The 21,577-nt window shown below is 38.7% G+C and overlaps 1 protein-coding gene across 8 annotated transcripts in view; it reads left to right on the forward strand.

Annotated features, from left to right (window-relative positions):
* The window catches only part of LOC120457394 (protein bunched, class 1/class 3/D/E isoforms), a 93,254-nt gene extending 73,660 nt beyond the window's left edge, over positions 1-19,594 (forward strand). For 7 of the 8 annotated variants that reach the window (XM_039644978.2, XM_039644968.2, XM_039644988.2 and 4 more), the window contains one exon: positions 18,025-19,594. In XM_039644978.2, the coding sequence (XP_039500912.1) occupies positions 18,025-18,507 (483 nt within the window). In that variant the 3' untranslated portion in view covers positions 18,508-19,594. Of the gene's footprint in view, positions 1-14,715; positions 15,379-18,024 lie in introns of those variants that run through there. The other variant, XM_039645021.2, reaches the window with a different exon arrangement.
* The last annotated feature ends 1,983 nt before the right edge of the window (positions 19,595-21,577 follow it).

Genomic DNA, 21,577 nt, shown 5'->3' on the forward strand with positions numbered 1-21,577 from the left:
CATGTCTGGGCTAAATCCAATTCATTTTGCTCTGTCAATAAATCATCGTGATTGCGTATTTATTATACCAAGTAGCGGAGTTAATAGAAAATTCCAAGCGGAACTTGATGACACATTTTGAGCTGTGGCAACTGGTAAATGGCTGCTGCATGTTGTTTGATTTTGCCTCATTTAAAGTCAATCAACTTTTCCTTTTCCACGAAATTCAATTGAGAGACAGTGTATGTGCCTCTGTTGCAGTTGCAACTTGCCACCCATAATGGTCATTTGGGTCAATTCAATTGCTCTCGCCACTTTCTTTGGGCCGACGCATTTCATTTCGATTCGATTCGATTCTCTTCTTTCTTTTATTTTGTATTTTATGTTTTTTGTTTTTGAATTTCTTTCTAGCCACCTAGAAACGTTTTCCCTCTTTTTTTTCACTTTGTGAAAGTATTTTCCCCAAGCGCATTCCGTTTTTCCTTCAATTCAACTCCTCTTGTTGGCCGCAGAATTTATGCGTTTAATTCTGTTGTTGCTTTTGACCTTGGTGAGGCGAGAAATAAAATAATATTTTATGTGAGGCTTTTTGAGGCTGATATTTTTATGAGCTCCCTTCCCGGCGGCGCTTATCAGGCTTTTGTCTTGTTTACAAAATGGCAGACTGTTTTTTCTGTGTGGATTGCTTATCTCACCACTGCTAACAAATGCCACACTTCAAATATGCCATAAATTGTTTGCCAATTCAAAGGCAAATAAAGCCAAGAATGAGAATGTGAACATATAAGTATCGTATTTGCTTGCAGATAATTGTGGAAATTACTCAACTCAATCATCGAAATAAAATTGGCTTTGCAAATCTCCGCCTTTTATCAGTTCATCCTTGAAGTGACGAAAAATGATAATTATAATATAATTATATTTATAAATAAGAATATTTCACTTGAGTCATGATACTCTATTACATTTTCCGCCAGGTGTAGCCCCAATTTTATTCAGGAAAGTTCTCTAACCCCGAGCAGATGTCGCATATCATTCATATTTTAGGACACTTCCCATTTCTTGATCTGCTTTCGTATTTCGTATATATGCATAGTATATAAACTCATTCCGTTTGGTTCAGTTGTCACGTAGTGGACATGAGCAAACAGATTGCGGATTACGGACTGCGGATTTCACGGATTGTGGCGTATTCCTTGCCTGAGTCAGAAAAGGAAAAGAGATGAGTTTTTTAGTCATTTGTTGCCTACGCCCAACAAAGGCGCGTCAAATAAAATGTAATTTATTTGCACCAGACTCTGCGACAGTATTTTCCTGTTTTACAAATGCATAAGAAATGATACGGAAGCGTGTTTTGCTTCCTTAAACAATCGTTTTTATACTTCCCTTTATTATTCTTTTAACACTTATCAATCACAGCAAGTGACGTCACTTATTTTGGCTTATTTGTACATTTCTCTGCTTTATTTAGCTGCGATCAACATTTAATGATGATAAGAAACAGAACAGGCGATCGCAGACTTTGTCATTGCTTGTCGTTTTGCGAAGTACAATCTTTAGCTAGACAGCTACTCACACGCTCTACTTTCCATGCTAATCTATCCTTCGTTTTCTTCTGCCCGTAAATGAAGAAAACAATGTTTTCTTTAAATTAAAAAAAACGCCATAATAGAAACCATGGCGCCAATGATTAGGTTGTTCCTCCCATACTAAAGTACATTGATAAGGTTTTTAGGTTATACCAATATTTAATAATAATAATCGATTTGAACTGGCGCAAACAATAGAAATGGAGGAAATATAAACTACTTATCAGCTTAAACTAATGGAGTAGACTCTAGTCAAGGAAGAATGTAAGCTAAACCTTGATGGTCTATGGTTTATCATAATGCGAATTGAAGGTTTTATAAACTAATGGTTACGAATTTATACGCCTTTACATTTATAATTCCTTCTTTAAAATATTTTTAGTACCCAATAAAACAGCTTTCGTTTTCTCGCACTGCGGATATCATAAAGTCCCAAAATTTCCTAACCGAAAACCAAAGAAAAAGTTGTGAAAAACAACATGATAGCGATGATAAGTTGATTTGCTAAGACAACTTAATGACTTAATGACATTAATGTGGCTTTATTTCGCCCGATGTGCGGATCGAATGGCTTGACTTTGTGGCTTTTGTCGAGCCCCTCGTTGGCTGGCTGGCTTTACTCTTCCACTTTAGTGAAAAACAAAATGCAGAACCCATAAACAAGACCATAAAAAGCATGACAGATAAGATAAAAATACAACCTATTGGCCTGGTCGGGTTGTGTTGTGTTGGGTTTTTACCACTCGATTTGTTCGGCCCCTCTTATTTGTCCAAGTGTGGGGAGTTTCAGTTGAAGCGAACTGGAAAAACAATCCCTAAGAATAGTGTTAAATAATTTACTTTTCATCGACAGCCAGACATCAGGCGATAAGAACAGCCAATCGGTTAAGGGAATACAAAGATGGTTGCATAATGCTGGCACTGCTGAAATCGCTGGTAAGATGGATAAATATCGGCCCAAGTGTGGTTTCAGACATTATATGTATATGTTTACCTCCTGCACACAAAAGTGTGTTCTGGCCACGTGCCTTTTTGATGTTTTCCCTGATCTCTTATGGAATCATGGAATCACAGATGTCCACTGCGATTCATGTGCGGATGTGTTCAAGTATCTATAACCAATGCTTAAGTAGGTACAACGCTTCATTATCCAGCAATAGATGTATCATGATCTGTTGCTCAGTTCGTCTAATTGCATTGACAATGCACAGCACCGCAATTTTCAAACAATTGACGTCAGAATCGATACAATACTCGGCCAGTCGGTCGGTCGGTCGGTCACTTTTCCTATCCCAATCCCAATCCCAAATGGTTCGGGCCAGTTAAGTGCTAATTAGACGTGGCACTGTTGCAAAGGCACCCGCCGAGTCGCCGTTGGCGCGGCGTGTCTATCAGTAGATCTAGTCTGGTCTATAGTTTATGGCTCTCACAGCTCTAGCGATGGACTCGTGACTTCAAACAATGCAGCAAAAACAAACGAACGAAGTGAATTATGTGACCTAAAAGAAAGTTCTCTCTTGTCCTCAAATTAAAATTAATATATTGATAAGGTACTTCAATAAATAGGTAAACCATTAGTGGTCCTATCGATTTTTTTCGATTTTACATACTCGTTGCATAAATATCGATGGAAAACAATACAGCACGATAGCAACATTTTCGATTATTTTCGATAAAATACCTAATTAAGGATTGAATTAAATTCGACCTGCTTTTGAGCTAACTCAAAACCAACAGTTAGCTGCTGTTGCATCACTTCAACTAGAACACATCAAATGTCGAGCTCTGGACTTTGTAACAGCCACCGCTCTGACGTCATCTACTCAGTCTTAAATTGCGTCACAACGTGCAGTATCACGTTGCCCGAATGATGATCTGCGGTGCTATTGTAATGCATAATACATGTGGACACGTTTTACACGAAATCCCCACCAGAGATTCTCTAGAACAAGAAGATATTTGATTCTGGCCTTTTGTTATAGTTCCCCCAGTTTGTCTTCGAGGTCGGCGACTTTCAATTCACGCGAAATGCAAGTCGAATTGTGGGGAACTGTGGCAAGTGGTGGTAGCAGCACGGAGAAAGGTAGCCAGGCAATGAGCTAAACATTTTTCAAACGGCGATGAGCTCACGCCACCAACATCCCACTAACATCCCACCAACACAGCAGCGGACTCCCCTAATGACTCACAAAGGCCACAATTTTCCGAGAAAATTTCACTGCAATTAGAGTTCATGCGAGCTAAGTTCCCCCGAATCGAACTTCAAGGCTGAATCCGTGGGTGTTTTGCAATTGGGTGTGAAGTTCGTTTGGGTTTGTGTGCTTTCAATGCGAGCCTTGTTGTGCTAGGTTGAAACTTGTTTCGCCGCCCCACCTCCTGCCCCTTCTAAAATCCAAGCTAAACACTCTCCACCGGACCACCAGACGTTCAACATTTATTTATTTTTTGAGTTTTTTTTTTCGCAGCCAGACGCCTCAGTACGAGATAGCCTTTAGTTTAAGTTGCAATTGTCGTTCGAGCTGGCCGCTGTTTTTGTTTGTACGTGCATTGCAGCTCCAAAAGTGGGTCAGTTTTATCGCCAATACATATATATCTATATGCCCATATACTCGTACATACTACTACACTTGTGTAGACCTGGTGCAGTTGATTTTCGCTTATGTTTGCCTGCTAGCTGCAGTCCGCTGTTGCCAAGCGCTCTCAATTTCCATAAACTACGAATGCAAATGCCACAAACTTTGCCGCTGCGGTCGTTACTGCACCAAAATGCACCGTGAAAGTCTTCTTCAAGTGTTGGATCTTAGAATGCCCTTTTAAGTGAAACTATTTCAGAGATTTTCCAAAAGCACAGGCTATTTGCTGTATCGTTTTTCCCATATCTAATTACCCTAATGGAATTTAAGCTGCATTTAGGGTGGAAAACTTTGCCTAGAACCCTTCACTTTGGTTGAGATAGAGCCAAATCATTAGAGAATTCTGTGCCTTATCTGCTCAATTTGTAAAAAAGCTTTGCCTGTGCATTTCAAAAGTTATCAGAGAACTTTGAATGCCTTAAAAGCCGGAATGTTAAGTGGATATGGTACATATATTTCTTTTTCGATTTTTGCAAAACATCAGAAAAATAGCTTAATTAACAAAGGTCTCTCAGCAAGTCTGGCCATACATATGTATGTGTATACTATTGCATGTATAATATCATATATTAGCAGATAATTAGCCAACAATCTGCGCGCCAAAATGATTTTCCTCAATATCAAAATTAATTAGCCATCATCAGCGCATCACAAGGCAATGAATCTGCAATTCGGATGGATGCTATTTTCTCTAACTCACCGGTTTCCTGTCTGCCTTAATGCGGAACTTAAAAGCCAAAATAAAAATGCCTAATGCTTGCCAAAAACGTTTTCCAATTCGAAACACTTTGACTTTCAACCCGATATCGATGTGGCTCTTATAATTCACTGGGCAGTGTTAAGTATTAAACAAGTTTTGTGAACGTCACAATCTGGTTTTCAGTCTCTGAGATTGGTTAAATAAAAACGAAGTAAAATCTCTAGCATTAGGCGCATTCGTTCGTTTCGAACGTTTGCCTTCGGTTAATCCCCCAGTCGGAGAAGTCAATTTGATAAATGTGGCTTAGATGTATTGACCTTTGTGCCATATACGCTGAACTCTAGCCGATATCTTCCGTCTTTGTTCGCCACCCAATCAGATGTGAAAAATCATTAAACAGCGCGCTTAAAATGCAGGAAGCAAAGCTCAGTGTATTCTTAATCGCTTTTAATTTGCAAAACTGTGTGTGTGTGTGGGATGATAAATCAAGCAAGACAAAAGGTAATCAAAAGTAAGCACGAGACCCTGGAAGGTGTTTTTCAACTTTAAACTTTCCTAGAACTTCTTCTGCCTCCTTCATGACCTCTGGAGTCATAGGAGAACTGTATATGTAAAATGTTTGTGGGAGGTGTGTCAAAGTGAAGGAGGCGTGCTTTCACAGAAACGATTTCTCCCCTCGAGTACACAATTATTTTTTTGGCCCATGGCCTGTGTGCCATTTTGCACAACAACTAAATATGTCAATCAGCTGTCCAACTGTCACACACAACTGTACTTGACAACCACTAAAGTTTTTCAATTTTTTGTTTTGTTTTTGCCCATTTTGCGATTCTGCAATCGTGTTGCCAAGCTGAAAACTCAGCAAATTATTCATTCACGCAAAAATTGTTCAAAAACCGAAATGGAAATATTATTGGGATTGACAAAAACAGTTGCTGACCTAATTATATATATACACATTTTATTTTTTGCCAGACAATAATGCCCCCAATAAACATCGAACGAAAATTAACTAAAAATGCTATAAATAAACAAGAGTTTATCTTTTTTGCAAAAGCTTTTATCTTTCGCCGTTATGCCGACCTGCATATACATTTTAAGTAATTTATTATGGTTAAATTGATGGAAGCAATTTGTCCGCTGGTTCAGGGTCCGATTTGTGGATCTGTTTTCGCGTTTTTGGCGGCACTTGCTTTCTAATTGGGTTAGTGACATCACAGTGAGGGAACACAAACCAGTTTGGCGGAGTTTAAAGTTGTTCAATTTGGGATTGTTTATAGGTTGTTTGGTTGTTTGTTTATGTGGGCTACCTGATGGATTTGCCAATGAATTCGGACAGGGATATAAAAACGCTTCAACGATATGAAATACGTTTTGGGTTTACTCTGAGTCAAGGATGGCCAATTACGCGGTCTTTGATTACTGTGCTATGATTTTTAAATCGAGGCAGTGTGGCAACTAAAATAAAACATAATGGGATTGGCTCTATTTTCATTAGGGGAATCCCTTTAAATTTCTCTTTAGTTTGAATACAGATAATTTAATCATTAACCAAAGCCAAAACCAAAACCATTTTTAACGTGCCTACGCGTGCCAATTAAAATCGCGATTTTAACATATTTTCAAGTGCACTGCTGACATAAATTAATTGTAAATGGCCAGCAGCGCCATCGACTGATTTAAAAACATGCGTTAATCGATTTCAGCTGAGGTGCGACTCGACTTGCTTTTTATTTATTTCGGAGACCTGTTCGACAACTCACTTGCAAATGATCTTAGCTGGACACAGCTGATCTCAAATCTGCGATCTGCGATCTCAGTCGAGTTGAGAAAATCACAAATGCGCTGCGTGTGCGTGGCGTGCGCGTTGGCAATTGGCCGAGACACACCTACCTCACCTGAGTCTGCCATGTACATATGTACATTTGTACACACATACGAGTATGTGATTTAAATTTGGCCATGATCGAACGCCAACGCGAAACGCGTTTGGCCCCAGCGAGACATGGCGCGATCTCACTCGCTCTCGGATCGCTAAACTTAAAAAAGATTTTGCAATGGATGATTAATGTGTGCGTTGGTTTGTTTGCCGATTCCCTGGCTTTGTGTTTCGCTTTATTTTTGGGCCTTTTGCATTTTAATTGACACCAATATGTCATTTGAGGCAACACGAAGCGAACTGGCTGGCATGGGGCCTGGGGACTGAGGCCCCCACAGAAAGTTTATGCCGACCCAAGCATTTCTATTTTGTTATGGCCCCGCCTTTGGACTACGTCGCTGCGAAAACAAAACGCCAATAAATATATCACAGAAATATGTGTTTGTGCTCTTATTACTATGTGTGTGTGTGTTTAGACCCCCACATAAAACTGTGGCGACTTTAGCTTCCGCATTATAACTCAACTAAAAACATATTCAGAAACGTTTGTTTGGCACGGAAAATTTCTCAAGAGAAATTCCTGAGCAAATCTCACAGTAAAAAATCTCGCATTTAGTTATAAATTCGATTGATTGATTTTTGATTGCCCAATAACAGCAGTACTTAAAAAACAAAACCGAATTTATCAATGAATAAGTAGTTATTACTTGGAAGTATCCGGTTCAGTACTGAAATCACATCGATTCATAAAAAGTATATTGTCAATTTACTGTTGTTGACTAGCGACGACTACCTCTTTTCGAAACAGCAAAATATTCCACATAATATTTACTATATTCCCCGACATAAACATTCCTAGAAATTCATGTTCCCGCTGACTGTTTTATTTATTTGTCTAAGAATAAATTCGAAAATAATTCTGTTTACATATTTTTGACACTCTTTATTCTGCTTCTTCTCTTTGCAGGTAAGCAAAACAATATTTTCTAAGATTGGGACATTAAATTTTGTTGTTCTGCGCTCTGCGTAAGTCAGTTACCCATGTATATTTTATACATACATATGTGTGTAGCATTTACTTATATATGCATATGAACATGGATGAAATTATTCCCCACACAAATTGAATAACATCCAATTAAAGCAGAAATGGAAAAATAATAATTGAAGGAATGCAAATTATGTTGACATCTCTGAATAGTTCTTGTTAGGGAAAGAGGTAAAATGTTCGATCTAACGACGTTGTGCCGAAAATAGACAGAAAATATATAGCAAAACAAAATAATAAAGTTCTTCATCCCCGAAATATGCCATCCAAATAGAGCGTGCTAGAAATAAAATGCGATCTTGAAGAGCGAATTCTCGAATACCCTATCCAAAGATCTCACTTCCATCACTCACTGATCCATCCGAAATTAGCAGTGAATATCCGCAAAATGTGTGTTACTCCTATGAAGGGTAAGGGTATGCAGTAAAGTGCGACTGAAATGAGTGGGGAACTGAACTATTCTGCCGAAAGCTTTAAGGCCCCATTTATTTGGGTGCAGAACACTAAATAGTAAACACACAAATCGAACGATACACACAGACTTTTATCAAATAGTGTTATTGTGACTGCCTCGATTGGCCTTGAATAATTCATGATTATTTGTGGGCATTTTTTTTCGCTTTTGTGCGCTTTCGAGTTTTAATTTTTCATTAATGGTTGTTTTTGTGGGGCTCTTCATTTTGTTTTGTTTGTAGTTCTCTTTTCTACTTTTTTTTTTTTGATGGTTCCTCTTTGTTCAGCTCATTTGTTTACCAACTTTTGAGACCCTTTTGGCAAAGGTGGAAAAAGAACTTTTGATTTGTGACCAAATATTTGATAGGGTTAATTGTATTCTAGGAAGGCTCAATAGGGTTGAATATGCACGATCTTCATTCCCAATGACTCAGAGTAAATTTCAAACTCGAGGAAATCGTAACTAGTCTATAGTGCAGCCGGTCTAGCCACAAGCTAAAAAATTATTTTAAAATGTTTATGGAAAAAATGACATTTTCACCAAAGAACAAATTGTATTATGTTCAAAGCCAACGATTTCAGCTAGTTTAATTTTTTGAGTAATTGGTTTTTGGCGTGTTTGTCCTTCACCCAGAATTTCTATGTCGCCAATAGTCAAATAAATTCTCGGAAATTTTTTCAATTAAATTATATTGCAAAAAAATGGTCACAAGGGTAAGAGGCACTAACAAATTCAATGCAAATTCAATGAGTTTGTGTTATTAAACGAACATAAACAAGAGAAAAACGCCAAAGAAACAAACAAAAAATAGAAACATCGGAAAAATTCAGGTCAAGATGAAAGTCTATTCAACCGAATTGCCTAAAAATAGTCCAAGCAAATTATTCGTACATATATCGAAGATATATCGTTTATATAGAAAGGATTTCCAAGTAATGTTAGAAATATACATAAACCTTGAAAAGTCGCGACATCTTTGCGATGCTCGCCACTCGGCCAGAAGTTAATTAGCCACACGTGCCGTGGTCGTATCTCTTTACAACAAATTCGTGGGCATTCGAATGCAATTAGCGGGCGGGCCTCTGTATCTGTATCCGTATCCGTATCTGTATCTGTACCTGTACGTGTATCCCCTGTATCTTTGCTTACCTGTAAGCACCTTTTGTGGCTGTCGAGGACCGAACTGCGGGCCATAAAGCGATTTAATGGCTCTCACCGAAACTGCAACAGCCGGACAATTTAAATGCAATTTGCACTTTTATTTTTGGCTTCTTCCTGTCCCGACTGACGCATTAGTTTTGCATGAGATGATTGTCAAAAAAAAAACAGTATTCAACAAGTCTTTAATGACCATTAATATAAATTGGGTCTGGTTACGAAAAGCCTGACTGTAATAACTTTGCGTCTATTTAAAGGCTTAGATGACAGGTTTATTTTCAAAATATTTGTTTATCCAGGGTGAAATTGTGTGCTAAAATAGGCAATAAAGTTAAACTGGGATTTTAGTATAACAAGTATTCCCTAAGAACTTCAATCCAAAGAGGATCCAATTGTCGTTCCTGTTTTTAAAGAAGAACAAATATGCATATCCAGTTGGTTTGCCAATCAAATCGAAAACGATGAAATAATATAATGTTGTCAGACATTTTAATATTTGACAAACTGCACATTGTGGTGATCCATTTTCCTCTTTAATTTCCCTGTTTCTTGCTCCATTTCTTTGAAACTCATATGTCACTAAATAAATAGTTCCATGACCAAGTTGGGTCCCACGAATAAGTTTTCAGTTTCCAACTTCTATCCTATTTACAGTTCTCACCATTTCACTCAATTTATTGCTGATCGCGTCACACCTGTCGATCATCTGTTTGCAACTTCCGAAAATCGAACATATACATACGTTCTTTTTTTTTTGCTGGTGCCAAATAACGTTAACATCCCAGACACAAATGTTTGGCTTGGTCGAGAAAAAAGGGAAACCGTTTGATGGACATATTGACAGACAGCTGCTTCGACTTTTAGTAGCCATTACACACACAAATATACAAATATTTATAAATGACCCATGTTTCAAGGTGTTCCCTTGGCCGCTCAACACAAATAAAAACCGTTATCAACCTAAAAATAATAAAAAGAAAACGGAACTACCAAATGTTCTTATCAAAATATATAGGCAGAGAAGTGAGCTAATCAGAAACGAAACTTGTTCTAAGCGGACTCAACTCAAAGCGAATTCTTTGTTTTGATTTCTATTCGATTTAATTGTTACTCTGCTGCTGACGTATGGATGCCTGCTAAATGGCAAACAATTGAAATTCATTAAAAGCAAATCAAAAGCGAAAATTGTCCGAAGCATTCCCTAGTTGAAAAAAAAACTAAACCACTATCAACTAATCTGCTTATGCGTCTTCTTATCAGTTTGCCTTTTCGTCTAGCTAAACTTTGTGGACCGTCTTTGAGTGCGACTCGTTTAATGTGTTTCCTTATCAGCCAGCTCATCCCATTTCCCTGTTGCGTGATTCCAAGTTCCAAAGGCAAATATAACCAATGTATTCTATTCTCCTCTTTAAAATCAGCAAAGTTTGTTTACCTCAAAAATTAGCCCATCCAAGGCTGAAATCGAAAAAGATGTGTTAGAATAGTGAAATAAAAAAGTTTCCTCATTTGCGTAGGCTTTTCGATTTGTTCAACGATATATGTATACATATTTCTAAATGATTTATTTAAACTAGGGCAGAAATATGTAGTTCATACATATACCAAATAATTACCTATATATTTCAGACTGGCGCGTGTCTCGATGACTCCCATCCAATTCGAAGGCACGTGGATAGAATGGGGGCAGGGGATCCTTCTCTTAAACTCTCCTCACACAACAGAGTCTTATCAATTTGAACTGAGCCGTCAGTCAGTTGTAATTGTCTAATTGTATCTATTTGATACTGATACCGATTGGACACACGCAGATGTTTTTTTCTTGTCAATACAAGGAAATCACTAATCAAAACGTATTCTGTCGATTGGCCAAAGTAAGAAAAGGAATTTCTAAACGAGCTCAATAAATATTATTGCTCGAAGAATGAGATGTTGAGTGGGGAAAAACTATTTCAGTATATAGTGGTTATATGGATAAGGGAATATCTGTGGATTTGATAATTAAAAAATATTTTTAAAACACAATGGTCATGCATACTTATATTTTTTCTTTTTCTACAAGAAAATCTTTTCAATTAATTTGCGGTGCATGGAAACTGACCAATCAATTTGAATAAATTTTCCACTGATATCTTGAGCGTCTCCTCTTGAGACCAGAGACCCTTTAAAACTCCGTCAAAGTGCTCTTGATATATGAATTGTTACCTAAAATTCAAAATAAATAATAAACCGCCTAAGGTCTCCATCTTCCACTTCAGCGTTTTTCTCTCCTCACCCGACGAATCAGCTGAGTGGAGGAAAACACTTGTAAATTTCCACTGAGTCCGAGACTGCCTGTCGCTCCTATTCCCCTGGCCCCACCCACCACCTTTCGCTTTCGAAGGTGCTTCGGCTACCACATTTGCTATGGATTGTGTATTATGTCGGAGACTGATGGACGGCTCTGTGCCCTTTACCCCTTGCTCCAGCTTTTGCCTTTTATAGCCCTGTTTTTGTGAGGATTGCAGCTTAGACAACACAACCTGTCAGGTTTTGTACGGCGATAACAGCCTATCTTATCATCACTTGGGTCTATGGAACCAATTAGAACTCGTTCAAATTGGCCTCAAAGTCCAGGCAAAACTATCTACAAAAACAATTGGCATTAAAGCAACGAATTTTCCCACACGAAATCAGCACTCTTCCCCCGTTGATCTCACAACTTAATGACACGCGCCGCTAAATGAATCAGATTTAATTGTGTTGCATGTCAGTTCAGCTCTTAATCTTCGTGTTACGCTAGACTGAAAGCCAAACGAATAGATAGCGATATTTTGGGCTAGAATATTAAAAGGTATATAGATAGATAGTTGAACAATCCCATGCCTAGTCCTTAGGATATATGTTGCCTAAGTATTAGATATAATATTAAATTATCGGAAATCTGTGTCTAAAACAACACACAAAACTACCCTTTCCCCTTTCAACAACGAATCAACAACGGCCACACCCATCAAAACTCACCACACACATACGAACACGTGTTGGGGGCGTGCGAAAATCAACAACGAAATCAACAACAGAGAAATGCTGTAATTTTCCACACGCTTTTTAATTTTTAATTCCTCGGGCTTTCAAATATTTTATAACTTTTCCGCATGTGTACAAATGTTTATATTATGAGTGTAAGTTTGGGGGGCCTCGGCACACCCCCCTCTTTATCATCACCGCACTTTGGGATGGAATCAGGCTGTTACAAAACATTTGGACTTGTTATTGTTGCTCGCTCGCTCTATCGTGGATTGCCTCTCGCTCGCACCTCCCCCTCTCGGCTGCGATTCAATTTTTATTGATTGCCAGACGCGGCGACGATTTTGAAATTTTTATTTGTTGATTCAAAACACAAATACAGAAACAAAGAATATGCATTGTTTTTGTTGTTGATTTAGTATGCAATATATGTATGTGTCACTTTAATGAATATTGTTTACACACACAGTTGTCAACAAAGTGCATGCAAAATCTGTGTGATCAGAGAAGCTGTTAGAACTGCCATAAGCCAGCAGTGTAGGAAAGTTTTCTGAATGGCTTTTAGAATTTTCCAAATGCTTTGCCAAGATAGACGATTCCTCGTCTTTGCATCGAGTTATCTATCGCATTCAATGATAACATTGATAAGCAAGTCCTGCTTATCTTATAGTTAATACTACTTGATAACATTATATGGTGTATGTTACCAAGTTAGTAGGGCAGGTTGAGAATCTTACATGAAACTTTTAAATACTTCTGACGGAATTGAACTGATACAAAAGTGTTGGGTTTTTTGTATTTTGCATCCGGAATAGGTTTTCTCCATTAAGGCCCCTTAAGTTCCTTAAAAAATAAGCTGAAACACTCGCCCCTTTTACTCAGCGCTCTCAGCTTCCGAGACCGCCCTTCACCACCCCAAACCCCAACCCACAACTACAGAGACACCACCCCACCCATGACGATCCCAACTTTATCCCATCTACGCAGTTTGTGTAGCAATTAGGGAACTTCTCTTCCTACCCACCTACAATTGTTGACTTATTATTTTACAGCAAGCCATTTGTTTATTTAAATGTGCATTTAATTGCTGTTTTCTCTTTTATTTTTCTTTTATAATTTTTAACGCGGATGTTTGTTTCGGTTTTTGTTAAACAATTTGTTGTTGATGCGTCGAGCTTATTGTTGGTTCCTATATAGATTGAAATCTATATGGCATGTATGGATTGACAGAAAATGCTTCCTTCAGCATGCGCGTGAAATCGATACGTTCCGTTCATGTTCTGCTCGTTTATATTGTATATTATACATTTTGTTCTGCGGGCTCTTCAGTTTATTCAATGCAACTTTCGAAGCCCTTGAAATCCAGTTCCAATTTTCTCATTGTCATTGGTACTAAATGCTACCAAAAAATTCCCGAGTATATTTTATTCAATGACTTTAACCCACATAACATTTTTATTTTTTTTTATCAAACATCTATGGATATTCTTCTTATATAATATTAATAATATTAAAAAGGAATTTTGATAGGAATGGTTTACTTTATAAACATAAGCATTTGTTATGGCAGGTTGAAACTTCGAAAAGTATTACATTTTGTCAAGGAATTTTGTTTACTGTTGACTCCAAGCGACTTAATTCGGTTAGTTGGAAAACGCAATGCGCAAAAGGTAAGAAAACCCACCCCACATACACACAAAATTCCCAGAGAAATGCCGAAGTAATCGAAAACCACCGCGTGGCAAGCGGAAAAGTATCCACAAGAACGTCCAACCAAAAAATAAATAAAATAAATACTAAAAAATAAGAAAATAAAAGAGCGAGTGGCGGAGCTGGTGAGCGAGAGATAAACAAAAGTGTCATAAAGTTTTTGCGTCGTAGTGACTGGAAAAAACATATGTATTTATTTCTTAAATAACAGAAAGAAAAAAACCGGCTGGCTGTTTGGGAATTCAGTCAAACATTTTGGCAAATGAGCGGCAGCAAAGATAAATAAATACGTAGATACATATATGTGGATTGAATAAATAGTGGCAGTCTTTGTAAATTGATGAGAAAACACGCGTCAAAACAAACAGAGAGTATCTGAGTATCTTTGTATCTGGCAAATGCTGATGGATATAACCATAGTCGGGTGGCCAGATACAGATACACAAGAGAGTCGCAGAGAGCGCGAGTGGTGAGCACTGCGCAATGAGAGAGCGCGCTCTCTCTCTCTCTCGCTTACAAGGCACTGCCATTTCATATAAAATCCGCACTAATTGCACGCAGACGTTCAGTCGCCAGTACAACTTGCTACACGCCACATCGCCAACAAATATAGCTGGCACCAGTTTTAATATATATATTTAACAAAAGAAAAAAAAAACACTTTTTATACCAACCAAAAACAGTTCAGAAAAGCCAACCAGAGACTCGTGAATTACATTAATTCGTTACAAGCAGACGCAAAACGCTCAAATCGCAGTAAATTCAATCGAGAAAAGCTCGAAAATATCACAAAAGCTCTGCGCCGGTCTCGTAAATCGTACATCTCACAAAAAGCTGAACAGCAAACTCAGTTATTGCTAAACTTTTGCCATACAAACACACAGCGCCGACGAAAAACGCCAGAAACGGCAGAAAAGAAGTGAAAATACATAAAGTACATAAAAAAATACAATATAAAACCCAACTGTGATTTAACTGAAACTAATACATACACATATACTTGAAAAGTGCAAGAGTGGGAGAAGAATAAAGTCTCCGTGAACAAGAAACCAAAAATTATTGATACACACAACCCCGTGAAAATCCAAATCCAAATCCAAATCCAAACCCAAAGCCAAATATGATGGGCACAATGTCGCTGCGCCAGCCAGAGAATTGGCTATACGAGATCTGGCAGAAGGGCTACGACAGCCCCTGCTATGTGATGGTGCCCAATGCAAAAGTATGTATACCTCGCCATGCCCCCATTGCCCCCTCGTTTCCCCGTCTCGAAACATAAAAGAACCCCATTTACCTTGACTAGATGCACTTCTATCGATTTTCCTTCGTTTTTCGTCGCATTTCGTCGCATTTCGTGAGGCTGCGCGATTTTCTGGCGACTTTTCAATGTCGTCAAAAAGGCAACCGAAAATAAATAAAAAAGAAACAAAAAGCAACAAAAAACCACCGTACTTGTGCCTGTCACTTGTCAATTTATTTTCGCTGATAAATTACTCCGCGCTAAGTGCAAAAACTGAGACACCACTTCCTTTGATTTGAGCAAAAAAAAAAAAGAAAAGAAAAAGCAGGGAGCCGAGTCCTTTGTTCTTGGCAACAACAAAGGCTCTTATAATTTATACCTAAGGATCTCCGACAAGTGTACAAAATGGAAAAAAGAAAAAAACCTCAATGCGCCATGTCCGCCATGTTTGTTTGAGAAGAAATGCAACCGAAAACCGAAACCAAAACCGAAAAAAAAACCAAGAAAACTCAAACTGAGAACTGCAGGAGACGGCGACTTGGAGAGCAGAGACAGAGACACAAACTGAGATGATACCTCTGGAGAAGCGCGTGACCTGACCCCAGCAGGAGAACCCAACCCGCTTTTCCGCCTAGATGTCTCTATCTCTATCTCGCTCTCGCTCTCCCTCTCTCTGTTCCTCTTGCACAGCTCGAGTGTGTGTATCTTTCCCCGAGTGTGTATAATTAGCATTTATTTTCATTTTCCCTTACCTGAACCGAAGATAACCCGTCGTACGCTTATCTACTTCGATTTTTATCATAAACCTCTCGAGATGGTGCAAAAAGCTGCTAGAATGCTAGAAACGCCGAGTTTTGGACACACCTGCCTTGATTTCTGAACAATTCACTCGCTTTTGGCCCTCCCTTATGTGCTATACATACATATATGTACATATATCTCAGATATGTGCATACGTATTTTTGCACCTCATTGTTAACAAGTCGAAGCGGTATGAACCGGTTTGCATTTGTTTAAAGCGGTTGCTAATGTGTCTGTCTTGTTTGAGTCGACTTTTATCAAATCTTTTTTTTTCCCCCTCTTTGACTTCTAATTTTGGTAATTTTTGCACTTATTGATCGGTCAAGCGAGGGATCTAAAAATACAACATGGTATTTTTATAAACATTATTTATTGGCCTGCCCCTCGAAACAGACGAAATACGAAAATACGAAAAACGTGCAAAATATGATTTCTCTTGCGATTGCTTTTGGCACCACTGCCAGAACATGCGACTTTTTGATGGCTTTCCATGCCTCATGCTCATGCCTTCTAGATATACATTCGTACTTTATATCGTATAGAATTTGTAGTATGACTAATGGCTAATGAGCAGAGGACGTACGAAATGCTCGGCGCTGTTCAGAGTTCTTTAATTAATATGATATTTATTTTAAACATTTTTATCGCTATTTGCCAACGATTTTCCCATAATGACGTGCACGTTTTCTTAATACGTTTTTAATGTATTCCGAAACCCATATCCTTTAGCTGATTTTGTGGGCTTTTTCTTTGTGCGATTTTTACTTTCAACTTTTAGTTGTTGCATTGCCTGAGAAAACCAGGCCACAGCAACAAGAAAATGTTGAAAGAAATTGTTGAAAGTGAAGACGACGACGAAAGCACTCACTCGAGCTGTGACTATTTATAGAGATCGCCGTGGAGAGTCGAGAAAGAAAAAAAAACCGAAAGAAAGAAAACTCTTTCGTGAAACGGAACTGCCGCAGGCTACATTTTCCTCCCCAAAATCAGCAAAAGCAGCCTGTCTGCTGCCTCCTTTTCCTTTTTTTTAACCCACGAGCATACGGTCTGTTGACATTTCACATTATAAATGGGAAAAATCACCTGAACACGTGCCGTTAAATGCATAGAAAACGAACGATTATTCTATTCGTCTGCGCTGCACGCGTTTTCCTTTCGACGTTTCGCTTTTTGGCCTGCCTCTTTAATGGGCTTATTAAATTTTCACAAGTTGCCCGGCCAGCCAGGTGAGCCAGGTGAGTCGTGGATGTTGTGTGCCGATTTGGTTTTGTTTCGGTCTCGATGACGTGTTCTGCTGCGGCTGTGGCATTGACAATGACACGAAAGCATTTGATTCTTCGGCGAGCCATTTACATTTGCATTTACACAGCAAATAAAGCATATATATAACGCGAACACGCCACATTGGGCAAACATTCGCCACGTTGCTGGCACAAAATGTGATTTATGAATGGCCCCACAAATTGTGGGTCTTTTGTGAATCTCAGAAATGAGTCAGACGACGCTATACGCTCTTTTAAAAGTGGCAGCAGGATGTAAGTTGAGCTAAGCCAACATCATGCCACTGTTAATCTGTGGCGTAAATATTTATAATTGCAGTGCTGAATCTACTTACTTTACAAAGGGTACACTAAGTGGGATGTAAAACGCAGAAACACACAAAGCGTCTTAAAACTAAGATAACTAAGTGATATATACAAATATCATCATGAAGATATTCCCATTTACAAAACAACGAGATATTAAAAATGTAAAATCTAAGTCTTAGCAAACTCCTGTATAAAACAGCATACTTATGAATCCTTTCGCCTCTCTCCACTCTTCCAGGATCTGGTCAAGTCGCATCTCATGATAGCGGTGCGCGAGGAGGTGGAAGTGCTGAAGGAGCGCATCTCCGAGCTGATGGACAAGATCAACAAGCTGGAGCTCGAGAACAACATTCTCAAGTCGAACATACCGCAGGAGACACTGCAGCAGCTGCAGATGCAGCTCCAGATCGCCGCCCCGCCGGCCACGCCCGCCATTCAAGCGGCACCGGCGGCGGTACAGAGTGCCGTTGCTCCGGCTGCCGCGGGTCAGGCAGTTCAGCAGCAGGCCGCTGGAGCGGTTGCGGTTGCGGTGGCGGTAACGGGTGTGGCCACCAGTCCAGCGTCCGCGGTGGTACCCACGAGCATTCCCAACGGCAGCGCCGAGAACGGCAGCAGTGCAGTCGAGTCAGCGGTATCGGTGGAGCAGCAGGTGCAGCAGGTGACTTCAGCAGCGGCAGCGGCGGCAGCAGCGGCAGTCACAGCAAACGGTCCCATGTCCTAAGCTGTTGCTGCTGTGGCCCGAAACACACAGTGTTTGTTTTTTTAAGGCGCCCACGCACACGCACCGCAGCGAGGTGTGTGGGGGGGAAATGAACGTTTTTAAGAATGAAAACCGTAATGTTAACTCAGCCGCAGTCTCTTTCCTAGCCGGAGGAGGCGGGGCCGAGGAGAGCAGCGAAAGTATTAGCCCAATAACAACAAGAACAGCAACAGCAACTGCAACGGCAACGGTAACAGCAGCAGCACCAACATGTTAAGCTCGTGTTAGGTGTGTTAGGTAGACTAACCTGCGGTTAAGGACTGTTATGTTGTTGCTGGCTGTTAATCTGCTGCAGCCGCCGTTTTGTTAATTTCTCGATTGTGATATTTGTTTAACACACATACAGACCACACACAACACACTCACACGCATTTCCACACACATCCATACGAAATACACACCCACACACACACACAGATAGACTGCACGCTAACAGCGGCTGCGGCTGGCGCTGTTAACGTCCGCTGTTAACTCGAAGCGAGTATAGGAGCTCTTTTAAAAGGCGCGCTGTTGCGCCTCCACTTTTTGTTTAATACTTTTTATTTTTGTTTACCCGTTTGTTTCCACGTTGTTAACGTTACGAATAAAAAAAAAACAAGAATCATAAACAAACATACCCAGAACACCACACACAACCACTCAGTAAGCTGGCTGCAAAATAATACTTGATGAAAGTAGAATTTTTGGCCAACGGAGAAAAACAGCAGCAGAAATACAAATGCAAATCGATAAAGTGTTCTAGAGTGCCAGGGAAAACATACAGAAAAAGAAAAGGGACAGAAGGGAAATTAAATGAAATAATATGTGATAATTTGCATTGTGCAGTCAGAGACATAAGATGTAAATTGTAAAAAAAACATAAGCAAACCCGAGAAGCAAAGGACAGGAAAGTAGGATTCAAATTTCCAAACATTCAACATTGATCGATAAATACAAATACAAATACAATTTAGTGAAACAAGAAAGGCCAGCTGCTATTTTTATAATTTACCTTTAATTCCAACTTTTATTGTATAAATACAAGAGAAAATATTAACTACACCATAAATATGAATATGTTTCAAATTAAACAATGCGATAACAAAACAAGTAGTAAATTATAGTAATTCTAGCATATTCTCAAGCTATATTTAAAAGATTGTATAGCTATTCAAACAAAAAAAACACAGAAAAGAAAAGAAAGGAAACAACAGCCAAACAAAATAAAAGCTTATCAAAATTGTTTGTTAAACTTTTAAACTATCTGCAAACGAAAAACCCAAAAATATCTGTAAATATTGTGTAAAACTAATAACTAAATTTGAGAACAAACTTCAAAAGTCACGACGAAGAAGATACATTGCAAAGAAAATGAAAACACACAAAATCAACAAGATGAAAAGCTAAAATTGTAAGATGACAAACTCGTCCTATTTTTGTTATAATTATTTAGTCGATAATTTTGCATTACTCTTAGTTTGAAAAGTCCTTAATGTTTATGCGAAATCTGTTATAGGATTTTCCACACATTATCTCTTTCGCTTCACACCCCGCACTCTTAGACCGACAAACCCAAACCCAAACCCACAAGATAAACCACGAAAAGATGCTGAACTGCTGCAGTCATGAGATGGAAGTGTGAATAACTAAAAGGGCCAAACTCCAAAGGGGTCTCCCGCCTCCCAGAGTTGGCCCAGTCCGAAGTTGGTCGCCCCGTAGACGCCAAGTTTTGCCATGCCCAAGTGCACTCACTCGTTTGGGGCAGGACGTAGGATCCTGCCCCAGAGAACACAAAATGCAGCCTGCGGAGACTCAAATTGTCTAAGGCTAGCGTGGATTAAACAAAGAAATGAACATCCAAAATGAAAACGGATTTAAATGTGAAGAGAAACCAAAAATAATACTCCAACTCAAGTGCCGAAAACTAGCTGTCTACAGGGCAAACACCAATGGATGGACAGATCAGATAGACGAACGGACAGACGGACAGACTAAGGTCATCCCCCGCACACACAGTAGCTCTGTTGAAAGTATTTCCCTTTATGATTTTTGTATTTAATTCAAAGAACCATCTTCATGCGTTTCATGTTTAGTTTTTCTCCTTTGAGTTTTACGACCTAAGTCTCTTTCTAAGCTAACTATTAATTTATTAATTAGTTTGTAAGCGCAAAAATAATTAAAATAAATCTAAACAAAATAACTGCAAACAACCTATATTAAAATAAAGGAAAAAATAAAATTATACTGAAAACCAAAAAACTCCTATCTCGTACTTTTTTCTTAAAATACGTTCGACGAATTTGGGAATGCGAAAAACTGCGTGCAGTTTACTGCAAAACGTGGCTAAAAGGATCTTAAAAGGATTATTACAGAAATTTCTAATGGAATGAAATGAATATTAAATTGGTCTTTTAATCTATAAGCGAACTTCTTGCACACGAATCATCTGAGGAAACAAAAATAGAAATATGTACTTAAAAAAATTGTTTAAAAATTAAAAAAAAATTTAGTTACTGTAATGGGAAAACTCAACATAACGAAAACTGCACGTTTTCACGATAGAGAAAATATATCTAATATTTCTGATATATCCAAACGCTTTTGAACCACATTTCGCCCAAAAGTATGCATTCGCTTTATATTTTCAGAACGGACGACGTGTAAAATGCACATATTTGGACAATTTAATTGAAACCCTTTTGTTAGGCTACTCAAGTATCGCTGTTATTTTTTTCGCAGTTGATTTTTCATACAATGCAGAATCAATTTTAAGGATCCAGTTTAAGTATTTTCTTTTTTCCGACAACTGACTGGACATAAATCAGTCTTGTGGTCTTCTTGTGTCAAGAAGATTGGGTCCACAAAGAAGTTCCCATGTAAGCAGAAACAAATACATATCTAAATTTTCGAGTGCTGCATAGTAATAGTAAAAGCCGCATATGTATAAAAAATACATAATAAATTTCAAAAATTAAATTCAGCTTTCGACGTGTGAAAAATATGCAAAGGCAATGATTCTAAGGTGCTTTTGCGCGCAATTTAACAGTTGGCA

This window comes from Drosophila santomea, chromosome 2L, assembly GCF_016746245.2.
Source record: "Drosophila santomea strain STO CAGO 1482 chromosome 2L, Prin_Dsan_1.1, whole genome shotgun sequence".
NCBI lineage: Eukaryota > Metazoa > Arthropoda > Insecta > Diptera > Drosophilidae > Drosophila > Drosophila santomea.